This window comes from Leopardus geoffroyi, chromosome B3 (genome assembly GCF_018350155.1).
Source record: "Leopardus geoffroyi isolate Oge1 chromosome B3, O.geoffroyi_Oge1_pat1.0, whole genome shotgun sequence".
In the NCBI taxonomy this organism is placed as follows: Eukaryota; Metazoa; Chordata; class Mammalia; order Carnivora; family Felidae; genus Leopardus; species Leopardus geoffroyi.
Genome location: NC_059337.1, coordinates 120,783,504 through 120,800,865, shown reverse-complemented (window position 1 = coordinate 120,800,865; position 17,362 = coordinate 120,783,504). Strand labels below are relative to the sequence as shown.

Genomic DNA, 17,362 nt, shown 5'->3' with positions numbered 1-17,362 from the left:
TGTCTGCTCATCTTCCAGGGTGAACGATAGGGTATCTTCAATTCCAAACACTGGTCACAGGACACTCCGTGAAATCTACACAGCCTTGGCAACTATGCCATCACTTCCAGAGTCTTTTTCTTTCTTTCCTTGGACTTTCTAGACACCTATTTTTAGTCTGAGTAGAAAGTGACTGTTTGGGTTTCTTTTTTATTTTTCCACTTTCTGGCAAAATTATCAGGATGAAAGAAAACAGAGCAGAAGGGATGTTTCCACACAGCTGTGCTGGTACTCCCTTCCACTGAATCGTTCTCTGAGATGGCCTCATTTCTTTCTTCATTTAATTTATTCCTAACTCTTCTTCCCTCTGATCATACAAGCATTTATTTTAGAAAATTTTAGGAAATACATAAAAGTGCAGAGAAGAAAACAGAAGTCACCCACCCATAATCTCATCCACTATAGTTAAGCGCTGTTGACATTTTGGGATATATCCTCCTAGTTTACATTTTCTCTCCCTCAGCAAAAATAAACAGCTTTAGTTATCTTATAGATTCAAAAAAGAACTTAAACTGCAAGTAGTGTCTGGTAACCTGCTTTTTCCACCTGACAATGTACAGTCACGAACATTCTTCTCTCTGATCTTGTGCGCACATCTCTTGTTATTTCTTAAGGTTAAGTTCCTAGAAATGGAAATGCTGGGTCAAAGGATACCAATATTTTTTTAAGCTTTTGATACATTTTGCCAAGTGCTGAAATGACCTCATTTCTTGTCTTCTAAAAAGTTCCATATGCCTATTAAATTCCCACCCCTAAGTCAAGTGAGGAAAGACAGTGAAGACGAAATGTGGGAAGGCCTATTTTGGTAGAGAAAGGGGACGCCGTAACTGGGCAAGCAACGGAGAAGCAATAGCAGATATGCCTCAAAACTACGTTAAACGACAGCTTCCTGTAAGTTCCATGGAGATAAATGGAGTGCAACAAGTTGACTTTCCACATTTCCGGCACCTGCACGTGAAACTGATTTCCTGGCGCCCGGCTCGCATGCAGCCAGTACCTCACATAGTCTCCACTCTTCTTATTCACACTGTAGTTTGTCAGGTGCATGAACTGGTTCCGAATGTTCTTGGCTCCTTGATCATATCGCACGGTTGCAAACCTGATAGAAAAGACACAAGTTAAATGCCAGGAACAGGGGTTCAAGGAAATACAGGCTTGAACTCAGGATCAGTGTGATACTAATAAAAGGAGGGTGACGTCATTAACAGTGAGTGCTTAATAAATGCCCACTCCCATGGTGTTTCATATATAATACATAATTCATTCCTTAAAGCAATTCTCTGAAGTGGGTAATATTATAGAGTAGACATACTCTATAGAGTATAGAGTATGTATACTATATAGAGTATAGAGTAGACATAAAAACTAAAATGTAACCTGGAAAGATTAAGTAACTTGTCCAAAATCACTTGTCCAAATGGATGTACTACATCCATTCTTGATACAAACCCTCAACAAAGTAGGTTTAGAGGGAACATACCTCAACATAATAAAGGCGGTATATGAAAGACCCACAGCTAATAATCATCCTCAATGGGGAAAAACAGAGCTTTTCCTCTATAGTCAGGAGTAAGACAGAGATGTCTGCTCTTACCACTTTTTCTTCAACCTAGTACTGGAAGTCCTAGCCTCAGCAATCAGACAACACAAAGAAATAAAAGGCATCCAAATCAGCAAGGAAGAAGTCAAACTTCTGCTATTTGCAAATGACATGATACTATATATAGAAAACCCAAAAGACTCCACCCCAAAACTCCTAGAACTTATCAACGAATTCAGTAAAGTCTCAGGATACAAAATCAACAAACAGAAATCTGTTGCAAAGAATTCCACGTACCAATAATGAAGCAGCAAAGAGAAATTAAGGAATCAATCCCATTTACAATTACACCAAAAACAATAAGATACCTAGGAATAAACCTAATCAAAGAGGTGAAAGACCTATAGTCTGAAAACGATAAAACACTGATGAAAGAATTGAAAAGCATCCCATGCTCATGGATTGGAAGACAAATAGTGTTAAAATATCTATACTACCCAAAGCCACCTACACATTTAGCCATCCCTATCAAAATACCACCAGCAGTTTTCATAAAGCTGGAACAAACAATTCTAAAATTTGTATGGAGCCACAAAAGCTCCCAAGTAGCCAAAGTAATCCTGAGAAAGAAAAGCAAAGCTTGAGACATCACAATTTCAGACTTCAAGCTGTATTACAAAGCTGTAATCATCAAAAACAGTATAATACTGGCACAAAAGCAGACACATAGGTCGATGGATCAGAATACAAAACCCAGAAATGAACCCACAATAGCACGGTCAACTCATCTTTGACAAAGCAGTAAAGAATATCCAATGGAAACAATAAGTCTCTTAAACAAACGGTGTTTGGGAAAACTGGACGGCAACATGGTGAATGAAACAGGACCACCTCCTTACACCATACACAAAAAATAAATTCAAAATGGATGAAAGACCTAAATGTGAAACCCGAAACCATCAAAATCCTACAAGAGAACACAGGCAGTAACTTCTTTGACATCAGCCATAGCAACTTCTAGATACATCTCCTGAGGCAAGGGAAACAAAAGCAAAAATAAACTAGTGGGACTTCATCAAAACAAAAGGCTTCTGTACAGGTAAGGGGAAAAGAGAGAGAGAGAGAGAGAGAGAGAGAGAGAGAGAGAGAGATTGAGATTAAGGAGTGCACTTGTGATGAGCACCAGGTGATTATGGAAGTGTTGAATCACTATCACTATATTGTCCACCTGGAACTAATATTACACTCTACGTTAATTAACCGGAATTTAAATTAAAACTTTAAAAAAAAAAAAAAAAGGAAACAGCATGGCCAGTAACAAAATCAAGGCTGTCCAATTCAAAACGCGCAAGGCTGTCCAATTCAAAACGCGTGCTCTTAGTCACAATGTTGTTGTCTCTTATACATCTGGTTAAATGTTGAAACAATCATTTCTCCCTAAATTGAATTATTTTCTCACCCACAATATTGCTGTTTGCAAATCTGGCTGTTGTAATAATGTGTTGCATTTCCATACGTAATGTTAAGTTCAAAGAAAACAACTTTAATAAATACATAAATTCCAACCCCCCCCCCCCGCCCCCATCACACTGACTCCACAACACATGTTCTTAACCACAAGATGCTGTTTCTCTGATAGAACCTTAGACAAACAGGAAGGATGAAAAACGAAAACAGAGTTACCCATGCCTGGGAAATTGTGTACACGACGCTGTGGATGACGGAGCATTTGGTGGTCAAGACACCTATGGGGTGCCTATACGGTGCTGGCACTATAGCATTCTATGGAAACTATTAAGCAAAAAGAATAAAATGACAGCAGAATGGTAGATTTAAAATACACGTCTGTAGAAATAACAGAACTGACTTATAAAGTTCATTTTAGGAAAACAATAATGGCAACATTCACAGCACACAAAACCTAGGTCTGCAGGACAACATAACTATGAGCATAGCATAGGAGACTAATTCCTGAATTTGGAATGAAGGCAAAAGACAGAGGGATTAAACATGGAACCCACTGAAAACAGAGCAGCAATTTGATATCCTGGACTACTGTCAAAAGAAGACCAAAGTATAAAATATACGTGCCTCTGAAGGAAGTAACCAGGGAAAGAGAAAACTTTCCAGTGATGCTCAACATCAACAAAAGGACACTCGAGTCGAATGGTTATGGTAAATATCAACCCCTGTTTACATACCACTATAACCATATCACCCCTCACTAAAGTGGTTTTCCCAAGAGGCATACCCAAGTGTGTGAAAAAAAATCCTGGACGGCCACAAGTTTATTTTCATATGATTTACAAATTATTTACATATGCTTACTCAGACTATGAAGTCAACATGAATTTTTACCACATTAAAGGGCAGCATTTAAAAATTTTCCTCTTCTCTATTTCTTCTCACCCACCCACTATCTCTTCCTAATTCCCTGTACTAGAAATATACAAAAGCCAAAGAAAGAGAAGTGAAAAACAACCCCCGCCAAAAACCCAAAATTAAAATAAACAAACATGAGGACAGGAAGAAGGATGTGGACAAAGAGAAAATGTTGACCAGGCATGTACGGCTAAGGGACAAGGGCTTGATGACCATTCTATCTGTGTGTGAGAAGGACCTGTGATTTTTTTCAGAAACTTCCACTAGTTATCACCTAACTTCTAACCATGCCACTCCATGATGAGTAAACCTTGCCTGTGTATTCCAATCTTGCTTCTGCAGACATTCTCCAATCAAGCAGGAGACCACCATTCTCTGAATCCTTCTGAAATGCACAGAGGACCCACGCGGCCCCACAGAGGCTGCCTGCCTCATCCAGACATTACCTCACAGTGACATACCTCCTGCCATCCTCTCCCCCAGAAGAATAATGATTGAGAGGGAGGGAAAGGGTTCTGCTTCAGAGAAAGAGGGTTTTCATCTCTTCTCAATAAGAGTATCTGATCTAACCTGGTCAACAAGAAAAGCCTGGCAAAAGCCTGGCGGTTGAGTCACCTGGTATTCCACACATCTGTCATTTTTGAGCCCTTTTTTTTCAATAGAACTGCATCTCTAAAAAGTAAGTTTTCTTCCTCCTAATCATCCTTCTCACTGAGGAATTTATATTCTCAACTCCAGCAAGGACGAGATTATTAGTGTCACAGAGTGGGTCTCTAAAGAGCGTAAGAAGCAAGAATTAGAGAAAAACAAAAAAACTTACACTCAATGGAAAGTTATCAAAAGAGCCAAAAACTACACTATTTCCTTAGCCTGACGGAGAACGTGGAAGACCACGTAGGTGTGTGTGCTCATCTTTCCTGCTAAGCCAGGAAGATACCACGCTTCTCACCAAAGTCCCTATTAAACAGACCACTTCCATCTCTGGTCACCATCTTCCAACATTTCCTTCGTATCGTCTAGACCAAAGGTCCCACTGGCCTACTAATCAAGTTCTGATTAACCCACAAACTTAAAAAAAAAAAAAACAAAACTTGAATGACTTGGCCAACATTTAAAAATCAGACCTTCCTTCCTGCAGCCAGCACTTACATAAGGAAGATGGACAGGATAGGAAGGCAGCCCACAGGCAGTACAAGGAGGTTATCCGTGTAGCGTGGCGGCCTCACAGGGGTAAAAATCCACACAAGGAGGGCATTTGAGGGGGGCGGTGGCCAAGGTGGTTGAGAGATTGGCTACACAAAAGGGAACTGAGTATATAAATATGTTAGAGATAATGGGAGTCAGATTTCTCACTGTTGGAGAAGAGAGACTAAAAACAAGGAAAGGGAGAAACTAGAATGAACCCTGTAGTTTTGAAGAATTGGGAGGTATTAGTATAAATTCTTGCTTTTCAATGTATGGAAACATTTTACGAAAGTAAATATGGATGTCAGTGTGTATATGTGTACATGAACACATAACAAACATAGATTTCTGAGGTCTGCCCATTTCAAGGACCTGGAGCAGAGACACCCCAGAGCAATGAGCTTATCTAGCTCTCACATCTTGATTCCTAAATACTCTTCTCCATTAAAAGCAATCAATGCCCCTTGGAGAAAATGGTTGATTCCAGAGCTGGGACAGAGAAAGAACAAGATGAGCCTGAAACATCTGGTGCCCAAAGAAATGACAGGACACAAAAGCCAGCTTACAGGGGCTCCTGTTGGCCAAATCTGAGACACTATGACATTAAAATAAATCCTGACAGCAAAGCATCATAACCCATTAAGTAAAATAGGAATTCTTACTGGTATAAATAAATAAATGAATAAATAAATGGGAAGAAGAGACAGCTCTGCCTTGGAGCAAAATGCCAAATAATAAAAGAAAAAAGGAATGATGGAATTAGAAAATCATCATTTAACAACTGTCATAGTAATAATTCAGGCAAGAAACATCAATGGATATTAAAATCACTGGGTAAAAAATAGACACTCAGATCAATGGAACAGAATACAGAATCCAGAAATGGACCCACAAACGTATGGCCAACTAATCTTTGACAAAGCAGGAAAGAATATCCAATGGAATGAAGACAGTCTCTTCAGCAAGTGGTGCTGGGAAAACTGGACAGCAACATGCAGAAGAATGAACCTGGACCACTTTCTGACACCATACACAAAAATAAACTGAAAATGGATGAAAGACCTAAACGTAAAACAGGAAGCCATCGAAATCCTCAAGGAGAAAGCCGGCAAAAACCTCTTTGACCTAGGCCACAGCAACTTCTTACTCAACACGTCTCCAGAGACAAGGGAAACAAAAGCAAAAATGAACTACTGGGACCTCATCAAAATAAAAAGCTTCTGCACAGTGGAGGAAACAATCAGCAAAACTAAAAGGCAACCGATGGAATGGGAGAAGATATTTGCAAACGACATATCAGACAAAAGGTTAGTACCCGAAATCTATAAAGAACTTATCAAACTCAACACCCAAAAAACAAATAATCCAGTAAAGAAATGGGCAAAAGACATGAATAGACACTTCTTCAAAGAAGACATCCAGATGGCCAGCTGACACTTGAAAAAATGCTCCACATCACTCATCATCAGGGAAACACAAATCAAAACCACAATGAGATACCACCTCACACCTGTCAGAATGGCTAACATTAACAACTCAGGCAACAACAGATGTTGGCGAGGATGGGGAGACAGAGGATCTCTTTTGCACTGCTGGTGGGAATACAAACTGGCGCAGCCACTCTGGAAAACAGTATGGAGGTTCCTCAAAAAATTAAAAATAGAACCACCCTACAACCACCAACGGCACTACTAGGCATTTATTCAAGGGATACAGGAATGCTGTTTTGAAGGGACACATGCACCCCAATGTTTACAGCAGCATTATCGACAATAGCCAAAGTATGGAAAGAGCCCAAATGTCCATTGACGGATGAATGGATAAAGAAGATGTGGTGTGTGTGTGTGTGTGTGTGTGTGTGTGTATAATGGAGTTATTACTCAGCAATCAAAAAGAATGAAATCTTGCCATTTGCAACTACGTGGATGGAACTGGAGGGTATTATGCTAAGTGAAATTAGTCAGAGAAAGACAAAAATCATATGACTTCACTCATATGAGGACTTTAAGAGACAAAACAGATGAACATAAAGGAAGGGAAACAAAAATAATATAAAAACAGGGAGGGGGACAAAACAGAAGAGACTCATAAATATGGAGAACAAACAGAGTTACTGGAGGGGTTGTGGGAGGGGGGATCGGCTAACTGGGTAAGGGGCATTAAGGAATCTACTGAAATCACTGTTGCACTATATGCTAACTAACTTGAATGTAAGTTAAAAAATAAATTAAAAAATAAAAAATCAAATCAAATCACTGGATAAAACTAGATGTGGAATGAGACTCTACATGGTCTCAAAGTATCTCCTCTTAAGATACTTATTAATTACACAGGGAAAAACAAAGTAACTTTATAGTGGAGCAATCTGGCAGATACCCCCTTAATCAAGTGGTCAAACACCACTAAATAGGGGTGCCTCGGTGGCTCAGTTGGTGAAACGTCGGACTCAGACCATGATCTCACGGTCCATGAGTTTGAGCCCCACATCAGGCTCTGTGCTAACAGCTCAGAGCCTGGAGCCTGCTTCGGATTCTGTCTCTCCCTCTTTCTCTGCCCCTCCCCTGGCTTGTGCTCTGTCTCTCTGTCTCTCTGTCTCTCTGTCTCTCTATCTCTGTCTATCTCTCTGTCTCTCTCTCAAAAATAAATAAACATTAAAAAAAATTTTTTAATTAAAAAAAAAAAAAACACTAGTTATCGTGGGCCATCAGATATAATGCAATGACAACACAGCATCACTTCTGTGCTATTCTGGCCAAAAATAATGAACCTGGGTCTAAGCATGAAAAAAATATCAGGTAAATTCAACTGAGGGACATTCTAAAATATGTCTGGCCTGTAATCTTCACAAATGCAAAGGTTATAAAAGTCATGGGAAGACTATGGGAACTGTTCCACACTAAAGAAGACTAAAGAGACATGACAACTAAATATAACATGTGATCTTGGATCAGATCCTTTTGTTATAGAGAACATTATTAGGATAACTGGCCAAACCTGAATGAGGTCTCTCCATGAAAGGCAAAAGGTAACTCTGGGCTATTTTTATAGCTTTTCTAGAAGTCTGAAATGGTTTTAAAATTAAAACAGAAGTAAGTTTCTCAGTAAAAACCTAGATTTTCAGCCAACCTTAAAAAAACAAAAGATCTGGAATACCACCTTGTCTGAGTCTATTTGGGCCGCTGTAACAAAATGCCATAAACTGGGTAGTTTATAAGCAACAGAAATAGATTTCTGACCATTCTGGAGGCTGGGAAGTCCAAGATCAAGATACAGGCAGACAGACTGCAGCTTCCAGCTGTGTGCTCACATGGTGAAAGGAGCAAGAAAACTCTCTGTGCCCTCTTTTATAAAAGGGCACTAATCACATTCATGAGGGCTTCACCTTCATGACATAATCACCTCCCAAGGACCTAACCTCCTAATACCATCACCTTGGGTGGGTGGGTGGGTGGGGGGGGGGTGGGATTTCAACATATGAATTGGGTGGGGGGGGGGGGGGATACAAACATTCAGACCACAGCACCACCACATATCAACGAGTTGCAGGCACTGAATAGTAAATGCCCTTAAGTGGCACTTGTGATCTCCAGCTTCCACCAGAGCAACTTTTTCAGTGAATGTCCTTGTGAGCCTTTAGGTTTGTGACCTCCTGATTTAGATCTTCACATACCAAATTTCAGCCTGTTTAGGTCAGAAAGCTTCAACACAAATTCTTTATTAGCCACAATCTTAAAGAGGTAATTCCCTACTAGCCACCCCAGGACCAAGTTTGCAAATACTGCTCCTAACACATACTGAAATCTACATGATGCACTGAGTCTTGAACTTCCCTCTTAATGAAACCAAGATTTATAAAATGCTCTAATGACAGGAAAAAAAAAAAAAAAGAGGGGGGGGATGGGGAGCCTCTTCTGAAATTCTTCGCCAAATCTGAAATTCTGGGTACTATTTCATAGCCTACCGATGAAGAGAGAAGCATATGCTTTTTTTTTTTTTAACCACACTGAAACATATGTAGATTAACTTTATTCTGACAATGAATTCTTAAGTCAGAAGCCACACTTCTAATGCTTCTCAGTGAGAATGGAGACAATGGTAACAACTTGTCTAAAACTCGAGTGCCTGTGTGAAGGCAGGGTTCCCGTGTTAGACACATAGAAGGTACTGGATAACATGAACTGAAGCTGCACCCGAGCTGCTTGTCCCAGGAACTTCACCAGTATGGAAGCAAAGCAGGAAGGAAAGCACAGAATTCGTGGAATCCTCTAAACTCTCCTCCTCCATTCAAAAACTGTTTTGTTCTTCAAAGATACTGCACCATAGCCAGAGTCATGGCTAATCTGGATGTAGGACACTTGGTCCCTCCCCTCTGATAGTCACATAATCTAACACACATTCAGTCCAAATGCATAAAGGAAAGAGGAGGCCGGCCCTGAGGAGATCCTGGCTGTGGCACAGGAGTTATCTTTCAGCAGGTGTAGCCATTCCGAGCCAGAGAGGCCTGGAGGATGAAGAGACAGCACCTCAGGCAGCCTTGCCAGGAGCCACTGGGTTTCATCCTGGCCTGACCCAGAAAAATCTTATGGAAGAGAACAAGAGGCCCGAGAGCTCTCTGATCTGCTGTCAACCAGCTGCAGCCGAGAGGGAGACTGCCAAAGTGGGGCAGTGACTGGGCAGCGCCCCACAGAGCCGTCTGGGAGGGGATTACCAGCCTGATCCCCTGTCTTCAGAGCCAGAAATGACTCAAACTTCACAAACAGCAAGGGCCTGCCAGGGAGGGTGACAATGAGCACTGGAGAGGGTTTTCTTCCCCTTGTTGCTGTCTCTACCCCCCCCCCCAACCCCCCTCGCTGCTGTGGCAGAGATTCTGGACAGTGTGCAGCCTGTGAGGTAATCTGAATTCCTTGGCAACCAGCAAGTACCTGAATTCTTTCAAAACCGCAGGAATCCAGCAGAGAAAAGGTAAATATCCCTGCGGAGCCAGTGTTAATTAGCAAGGAAGGCTACTGAAGAAGGAACTGGGGGTGGGGAGGAAGGCAAAGGCATTACTAATGCTTTTGGGGTCTTTTCTGAATTTCCACTGAGTAACACGGCCGAGGCAGAGAAAAGGCAGATCCTGAGTGGAGCCTGCTCAGGGACCTCTCCCCCCACCTCCAGTGAGGATGGGAGTCTCCGGTCCCTGGCTGGGCACCTTCACTTCCCCACGTGGCGAGTGCTACCTATCTTTGGGTCTCTGACAGCGTATTTGCTTTTCAAGTCCATTCTGCTCTAATTTCTTTTAACTTTTTATTTTTCCTGTTTCAGTGAAAATTTGGCTATTAGCTCCGGCTCAAAAAGGGCCTTGTCAGATCGTTTAGACCACATATTGGATCCACGGAAAACTGTAAAATCCAGGACAAAGTCTTTTTGGATTCCACCTCTGACAAGAAAGAGAATCTACACCATTTTGGTAGAGAATGGAGCCCCTCTCTGGAAACTGAGTGTCCCCTGCTGGTGCAAAGTAAGAACATACTCGTCAAACTCAAAAGTAGGGTGGACCTTTTGGGGCAAAATGCTGGGCCCAACTACAATTTTTTTCTAAACATCTCAATATTTTGCCCAGGTGTAAGAAAATAATGACAGTTTTCCTGTCTTAATAAAACAACAACAAGGACACCTGGAAATTATGACTCTAAAAAGAAACTATTTCTGGTCTTTTTTCTTAAGTTTAAAAAGGTCAAGAATTAACACAAAATATTTACTTCACAAAACAGTCTTGTGAAATGAATTTAATCTTTATGTCGCCTAAGCATTAATTCGAGGCCCAAAACAAGTGTTACGGGATAAGACCCTTCTTTTCTAACGAGGAAGCCAATTATATCTGCTGCCAGGGCTGTCTCTTTAGGAAAAATTACGGTTTTCCTTGTTGAGCCTCGAAGTAAAATGGCCTAGTGATCTCATCCCAAACTGCTTATCTTCAGTAACATCTACATAAAATACACATGACTCAAAATTACTAGAGGCTGCAGATCCAGAGAAGCTACAGACTATTGCTGGATGTGGTGACACAGTTGAGCGGATTCTGAGGATTAAAAAGTAGATGAAAGGCAAGATACACAGTGAGTTAAGACACAGGAACCTGAGGGGCGCCCGGGTAGCTCACGGTTAAGCGTCCAACCTCGGCTCAGGTCATGATCTCCGGTCCGGGAGTTCGAGCCCCGTGTCGGGCCCTGGGCTGACAGCTCAGAGCCTGGAGCCTGCTTCGGATTCTGTGTCTCCCTCTCTCTGCCCCTCCCCTGCTCACACTGTCTCTCTCTCTCTCTCTCTCAAAATAATAAACATTTAAAAAACTTTTTTTAAAAAGATACAGGAACTTGGGCACCTGGAAGTTACGGTGCAGAGCAACGTAGCCTGGCAAGACTTGCTAAGAGCCTGACATACTGCACCGTCCTTGGGTCAAGCTTTTATATTCACCAATGCTTTTAAGCTTAACTGTGACAAAGTCCTCAAAAGTCCTATTATTTGCTTCAATTCGGACTAAGTTTTTAAAAAGCTGTCTTCTAAATTATTCTGGGGGGAAAAAAAAGCATCCATTAAAAGACAGTACACACACACCCACACATACATGCACTCAGTTCCTGCTGGAGGCAAGAGAAGACAGTTATTCTATTCAGCGGATTCTGACTTCCAACACACACCCAGGAGCCAAAGCACTGGCATATCGGTAGTAAATTCTATAATAAACATTGGTATTGCTCTCATTTCATATCTGAGCCACTGAGGCCTTAAAGCTATGCGAAATTTTACCAATAGAAAGGGCTATTAATACGGTGAATGCGGGGCGCCTGAGTGGCTCAGTTGGTTGAGCATCTGACTTTGGCTCAGGTCATGATCTCGCGTTCCATGGGTTTGAGCCCCGCATCGGGCTCTGTGCTGACATCTCAGAGCCTGGAGCCTGCTTTGGATTCTTTGTCTCCCTCTCTGTCTGCCCCTCCCCCCACTCGTGTTCCATGTCTCTCTCTCTCTCTCTCCTCAAAAATAAAAATAAATAGAAAAAAATACTGTGAATGCAATGTCTTGGGAGCAATATGCCAAACATGCTGGTATGATATCCTTGAGAAACAGTGGGTATACCTTGAGGTCTTTTCCCTACTCAAGAAGTTCAAATTGTGGCAGAACGTAATAAGCCCCTGAGAAGGGCACAAGAGGCACGATGGGGTGACGACAGAGGGAGGAAAGGGAGTGGAGACGCTCACGCTACACAAGGACAGCTCGGATCATCTTAACTTACAAAATGGAAAACCCTCAGCACCTTGCTCACCTGAGCAGAAGTAAGGGTATATCTTCCCTTCTTTTTAATCTAGAGAGGATGGGGACTCAGCTTTTAAACCTGTGCTTCAAAGTAGGAGAACACACGTGCCTCTAAACACCACAGAAAACTTCCTGCCTGTGAAAATCTGATCAGAGCTAGGAGTCAGTTGGCACTCAGATGGTGGTTCAGCCCTTTACCTAAAAACTGAGAAATGTTAGTGTCCCCCTCCTCGATATTCGATAATCGAGGAACAGGAGTCCAGAACCATGGAGCTTCAGTAGCCTCCAGTGTTCCTCAGGCTCCAACTCAGACATCTTAACTTAGAAGAGGACAATGTTTATGAATGCTGTCGCTGCCACCTAGAGGTGAAAGGAAGGCACGGCTCAGCCAGCTACAAGCTGGTTAACCGAGCTCACCCTCCGATTCTAGTCATAGGATGCATCGAAGGATTTAGGTACATGATGTAATTAAAAAAGTATTCTAAAATAACAGTTTCCAGAGTACAATAGCATGTGTCAAAGTAACTAAACTTAAATAAGTAGCCTTCTTTTACACCATGAGATTTCCCATCTTCCAAGTGCATTTTCTAAAATACACAAACACACACAGGCCATGCTTTTTAGCTTGTCATGGCTGACCGTGGGTACAAAGCACCCCCTCGAACTGCTGTGCCCTATAAGGCCCCTCACATAAAAGGAACTTCACGGTAAGCGAGCTAGTAAATATATATTATACGGTGCAAATGCTAGTTTTGTGGGGGAAAGGAACACAAGCACAGCAAAGTTATGTATGTATTTTAAACAATGTAAAGGGCCTATGAAAATATTATTACTTGTAAAATTCTGTGGCCGTGGGGGAAATTTTTCAGATTATTACAACTTGAACTCAATTTTGTAAGTAAGTCACATTACCTTAAAACCTAAAAAGTACCTCAAGAGAAACAAAATAATGTATAAACAATCACTGTGAAGCATATTACTTGCTGGTGGGGGGGGGGGGTGCAGCTAATGCCCCCAAAATACAAGAGGCATGAAACAGCTCAGGCCATGAGCTCTGGAGTCAGATCCATGAGTTCAAATCCCACTCCACCACCATCTGGCTGGAAGCGCTCCAAAAAGTGACCAAGCTCCCTTGTCCCAACTGCAAAACTGCATCAACTGTAAGGCTGTTGTGAGCATTGAAATGAATGTTTGGTATGTAACAGGTAATACATGTGGGATTTTTTTTTTCTGGTTGAGTTGTAAAGAACAATGACAAATTATCTTAATGCCCCAGGGTCACCATAACAATTGCCACTGCATGAAAATGTACAATGTGATCCTACAGCCCGGCTGGCAAAGGTGTGTGTTTACATACAGATGGTTATTCCCACCTGCGGATATACAAGTGCAGCTTAAAGTAACATGACTGATTTTCTGTAATCTGAAATCCATCTGGGTACACTCTATTTTTCTGAGTTGAACACAAAAGAAAGAAACAGCCTAATCTTAACACACTCTTTAATGGATTCACTCTGATAAACACCCCTCCTCCCCCAAAAGTCTCTTACCTAGCCAGCCCTTCTTCATAGAGATAGATGACAAGGGGATCGTAGGAAGTCACAAGCACATAGAGGCGCACATCAAACTTGAAATCTAGAAAAAAAAATTGGGATTCACAGGAAAAATGCAGGTCATTTGTTTTCTGTTGTAAGACGAACAAGACAATGTAACAAAGAAATATGAAAGAATAATCTTTCTCTCCCAACAAAACACACACTGCCTGCAGCACACCTTGCCTTCTGAGAATAATTACATATTTCATATATATATGTGTGTGTATATATATATGTGTGTGTATATATATGTGTGTATATATATGTATATACACACACATAAAATGTGAAAGAGAGCTTACATACACGTACCACACAGTCTTCACATATATGTGCTATAAAGCATTTGCTTTTCTATTCATTTCTATTTCATTGTCAAAATAATCCCACAAGGTACAGAAGGCACCAGCCTCATCTCTGGGGCCACAGCTGCCAAGAACTTCACACTAGCTTCATAAAGGCTTACTAGAGAAGACTGTGAAAATATGTTTTAAAATTAGCAAGATCTAGCCCAGTCCAGCCAACAGCCTAATCTCAACTCACCATCTATGAGCAGGGGGTTGTTAATGTAACGGGAGACCAGGATGTTCTCTTCCAGGGAAATCTGGTTTGGCTATGGAGTAAAGACAAAGAATAAAAGGACAGAAATGCAAAGGAATCCTAATTTACAATAAGGGAGCAGAGTTCTTGACCTTTTAGAAATGATAAAATGGCAACCTAAAACTCTAAGACAAGTTTTTCTACAAGCTACCTCTATATTCAACTGGCCACATAACACTTAGAAACACTACGGATATCCAATTACAGTAGGGGTGAAAAATAAATTTACACAGCACTTGTCACATAATAAATAGAGCCATAACAGCTTTAAAGATTTATATACATGATATTAAATAGTTACATGCCAAGACAATAAAAGCTACTTAAAAAATAAATTAAAATGTGTTTTCTCCCAAGTGTAAAGGATGATGGAAATTTTAAAATACTACCATTATTATTTTTTTTTAATGTTTATTTTTGAGACAGAGCGAGACAGAGCATGAATGGCGGAGGGGCAGAGAGAGAGGGAGACACAGAATCTGAAGCAGGCTCCAGGCTCCGAGCCGTCAGCACAGAGCCCGATGCGGGGCTTGAACTCACAGACCGTGAGATCATGACCTGAGCCGAAGTCGGACACTTAACCGACAGAGTCACCCAGGCGCCCCTAAATACTACCATTATTCTTAAGTGAAGACTTTCATTAAGTTGCTTAGAAAACTTACAGATCTTTCCACAATGGATCCTGGCATTTGGAAAATGGGTTGGATGTTTCATGGACTCATCAGTTGTACGTCCTATGCCACTACGTATCAAGACTGAACTAGCCCTTTTAAAGAGTTTTTCCATGAAAAAAGAGTTGTTTCTACAACAAATAATCATGAGTATTTGGATACTGTATAAGGTACTTAGGATACAGTGATGAACAAAACACAATCTCTGCCCTCAGCGCCTAATCCCTACTTCTGAAGAGTTTAATATTTAGGTAAAGGGACAGCAAAATATAGAGGTTTTTTTTTTTTTTTTTTTTTTTTAATGTTTGTTTATTTGTGAGAGAATGCAAACAAGGGAAGGGCAGAGAGAGGGAAACAGGATCAGAAGCAGGCTCTGCGCTGACAGCAGTGAGCCCGATGTGGGGCTCAAACTCACAATCTACAAGATCATGACCCGGGCCAAGGTCGGACGCTCAACCAACTGAGCCACCCAGGCGCCCCAAAATATATAGTTTGAAAGAACACAAAGCAGCATATCTGCAAGCACAAGACATGAGACTGCAAAACAGAAGTGCAGACAAGTTAGTGGGATGATCAGTCAGGGAAGGCCTTTCCTGGAAGAGTAGGTGCAGAAGTGAGTGTTGAAAGCTATTAAGCACATGGTAGAAAGGAAAGGAAGCTGCCGTGGAAAGATGGCAGGCACAAAGCTCAGGAGAAAGGACAGGAGACAGATTCACTGACCTGGGGCTAAAAGACAGACCTGGGGAATAATGAAAAGGTATGGTTAGAATATTAGGAGACCCCGCTGGCAAAGGGATTCAAACCCCCAACAAGGGTTAAGTTGGCCTGAACATGGTGGGAAGCAGGAAATTATTATGGATTCTTGATTAAGTAAATAGTAAGGTTAAAATATAGGGAATAGCACAACTCTGTGTGGGATTATATTAAGGCAGAAAAACGAGCTGGGAGCCACCACAATCTATCCAGGACAAAAGGAGTCCAAAAGGGAAGTGGCTATAGTAATAACTGTAATGATAACAGCTACGGTAGTGGCAACAGAAGTAACGATTAAAATTTGCAGAAAAAAATAAAATTTAACAAATGCACTGAATGAACATTTGCTGTGTGTCTAGTGCTGTTCTAGTTTTTCACAAGTATTATTTCACTTAATCCTCCCCCAACCCTACGAGGCAGGCATATCACCATCTAAATATTACAGATGTCACACAGTGACAGAGCAGCATTTGAACTCAGGCAGTCTGCCTCCGAGGCTTAACTCTTAGGTACTATTCACATCTTTTCCCAAAGTCCTGACCTATAATACTGTCCCCCAATTTCAAAAGACTGTCTTTATAGCAGTGCATTCGCTACCCCCAAATACTACATAAAATAAGGATAATTTTGTGGCCCGTAACATCAAACACGATGAGCAACCCCAGGGTCAAGAGAAAGAGACTCCCCTCTCATTTCCCACTGTTGCTGTCCCACACTCAGAACACAACTTTCACAACCCATCTCCCTGCATCACACGGACATGGCAACAATCACTGCTGATTCATACTCATGGACTTGAGCACCCACACCATTTCCAGACTCCCTTACTTTTCGTGATCACTTTCTCACAAGTGCTATCTCCATTTGGAGTCGAGTTAGTGCGTAAGAACTGATGAATCATAGCACAAAGGAGCAAGCCTCAAGTCTGTGTTCCAAACCTAAAATAAAGTTGCAGACCTCTTCCCACTGAGTAACACCTACAGGTTGCAACAGATATCGACCACCCAACTTTCCTCTGAACCAGAGACTATACTGGTAATCGTCTTCATTCCATAACACATCTACTGTCCTTGCCCATTTCCCCTCTTCCCTCCCTCGTCATACACATTTGTCCCCTGGGTTATGCGTAACATAATCTTGCACATTATTTAGGTAACTTTACTATTTGTTCAATGGTCTGAACCTCTCATCTCTACCTGCACCAGGAATTCAACTGTAACCTCAACGAAGAAGAGAAGGGTCTGGGTATAGTTTTTTTGTGTAGTGTTACATACATTACATGAGTTGCTAAGAAGCAACTAACGAAA

The 17,362-nt window shown here is 41.4% G+C and overlaps 1 protein-coding gene across 32 annotated transcripts in view; it reads right to left on the bottom strand.

Annotated features, from left to right (window-relative positions):
* TTLL5 (tubulin tyrosine ligase like 5) overlaps positions 1 to 17,362 on the bottom strand; it is a 300,979-nt gene that overhangs the window by 244,418 nt on the left and 39,199 nt on the right. For all 32 annotated transcript variants that reach the window (XR_006705160.1, XR_006705161.1, XM_045451565.1 and 29 more), the window contains 3 exons: positions 14,575 to 14,644; positions 13,987 to 14,071; positions 1,037 to 1,138 (listed from right to left, as the gene is read on the bottom strand). Coding sequence is in view for 30 of the 32 variants with exons in the window: in XM_045451565.1 (XP_045307521.1) it covers positions 1,037 to 1,138; positions 13,987 to 14,071; positions 14,575 to 14,644 (257 nt within the window). In the remaining 2 variants the exon portion in view is untranslated. The remainder of the gene's footprint in view (positions 1 to 1,036; positions 1,139 to 13,986; positions 14,072 to 14,574; positions 14,645 to 17,362) is intronic.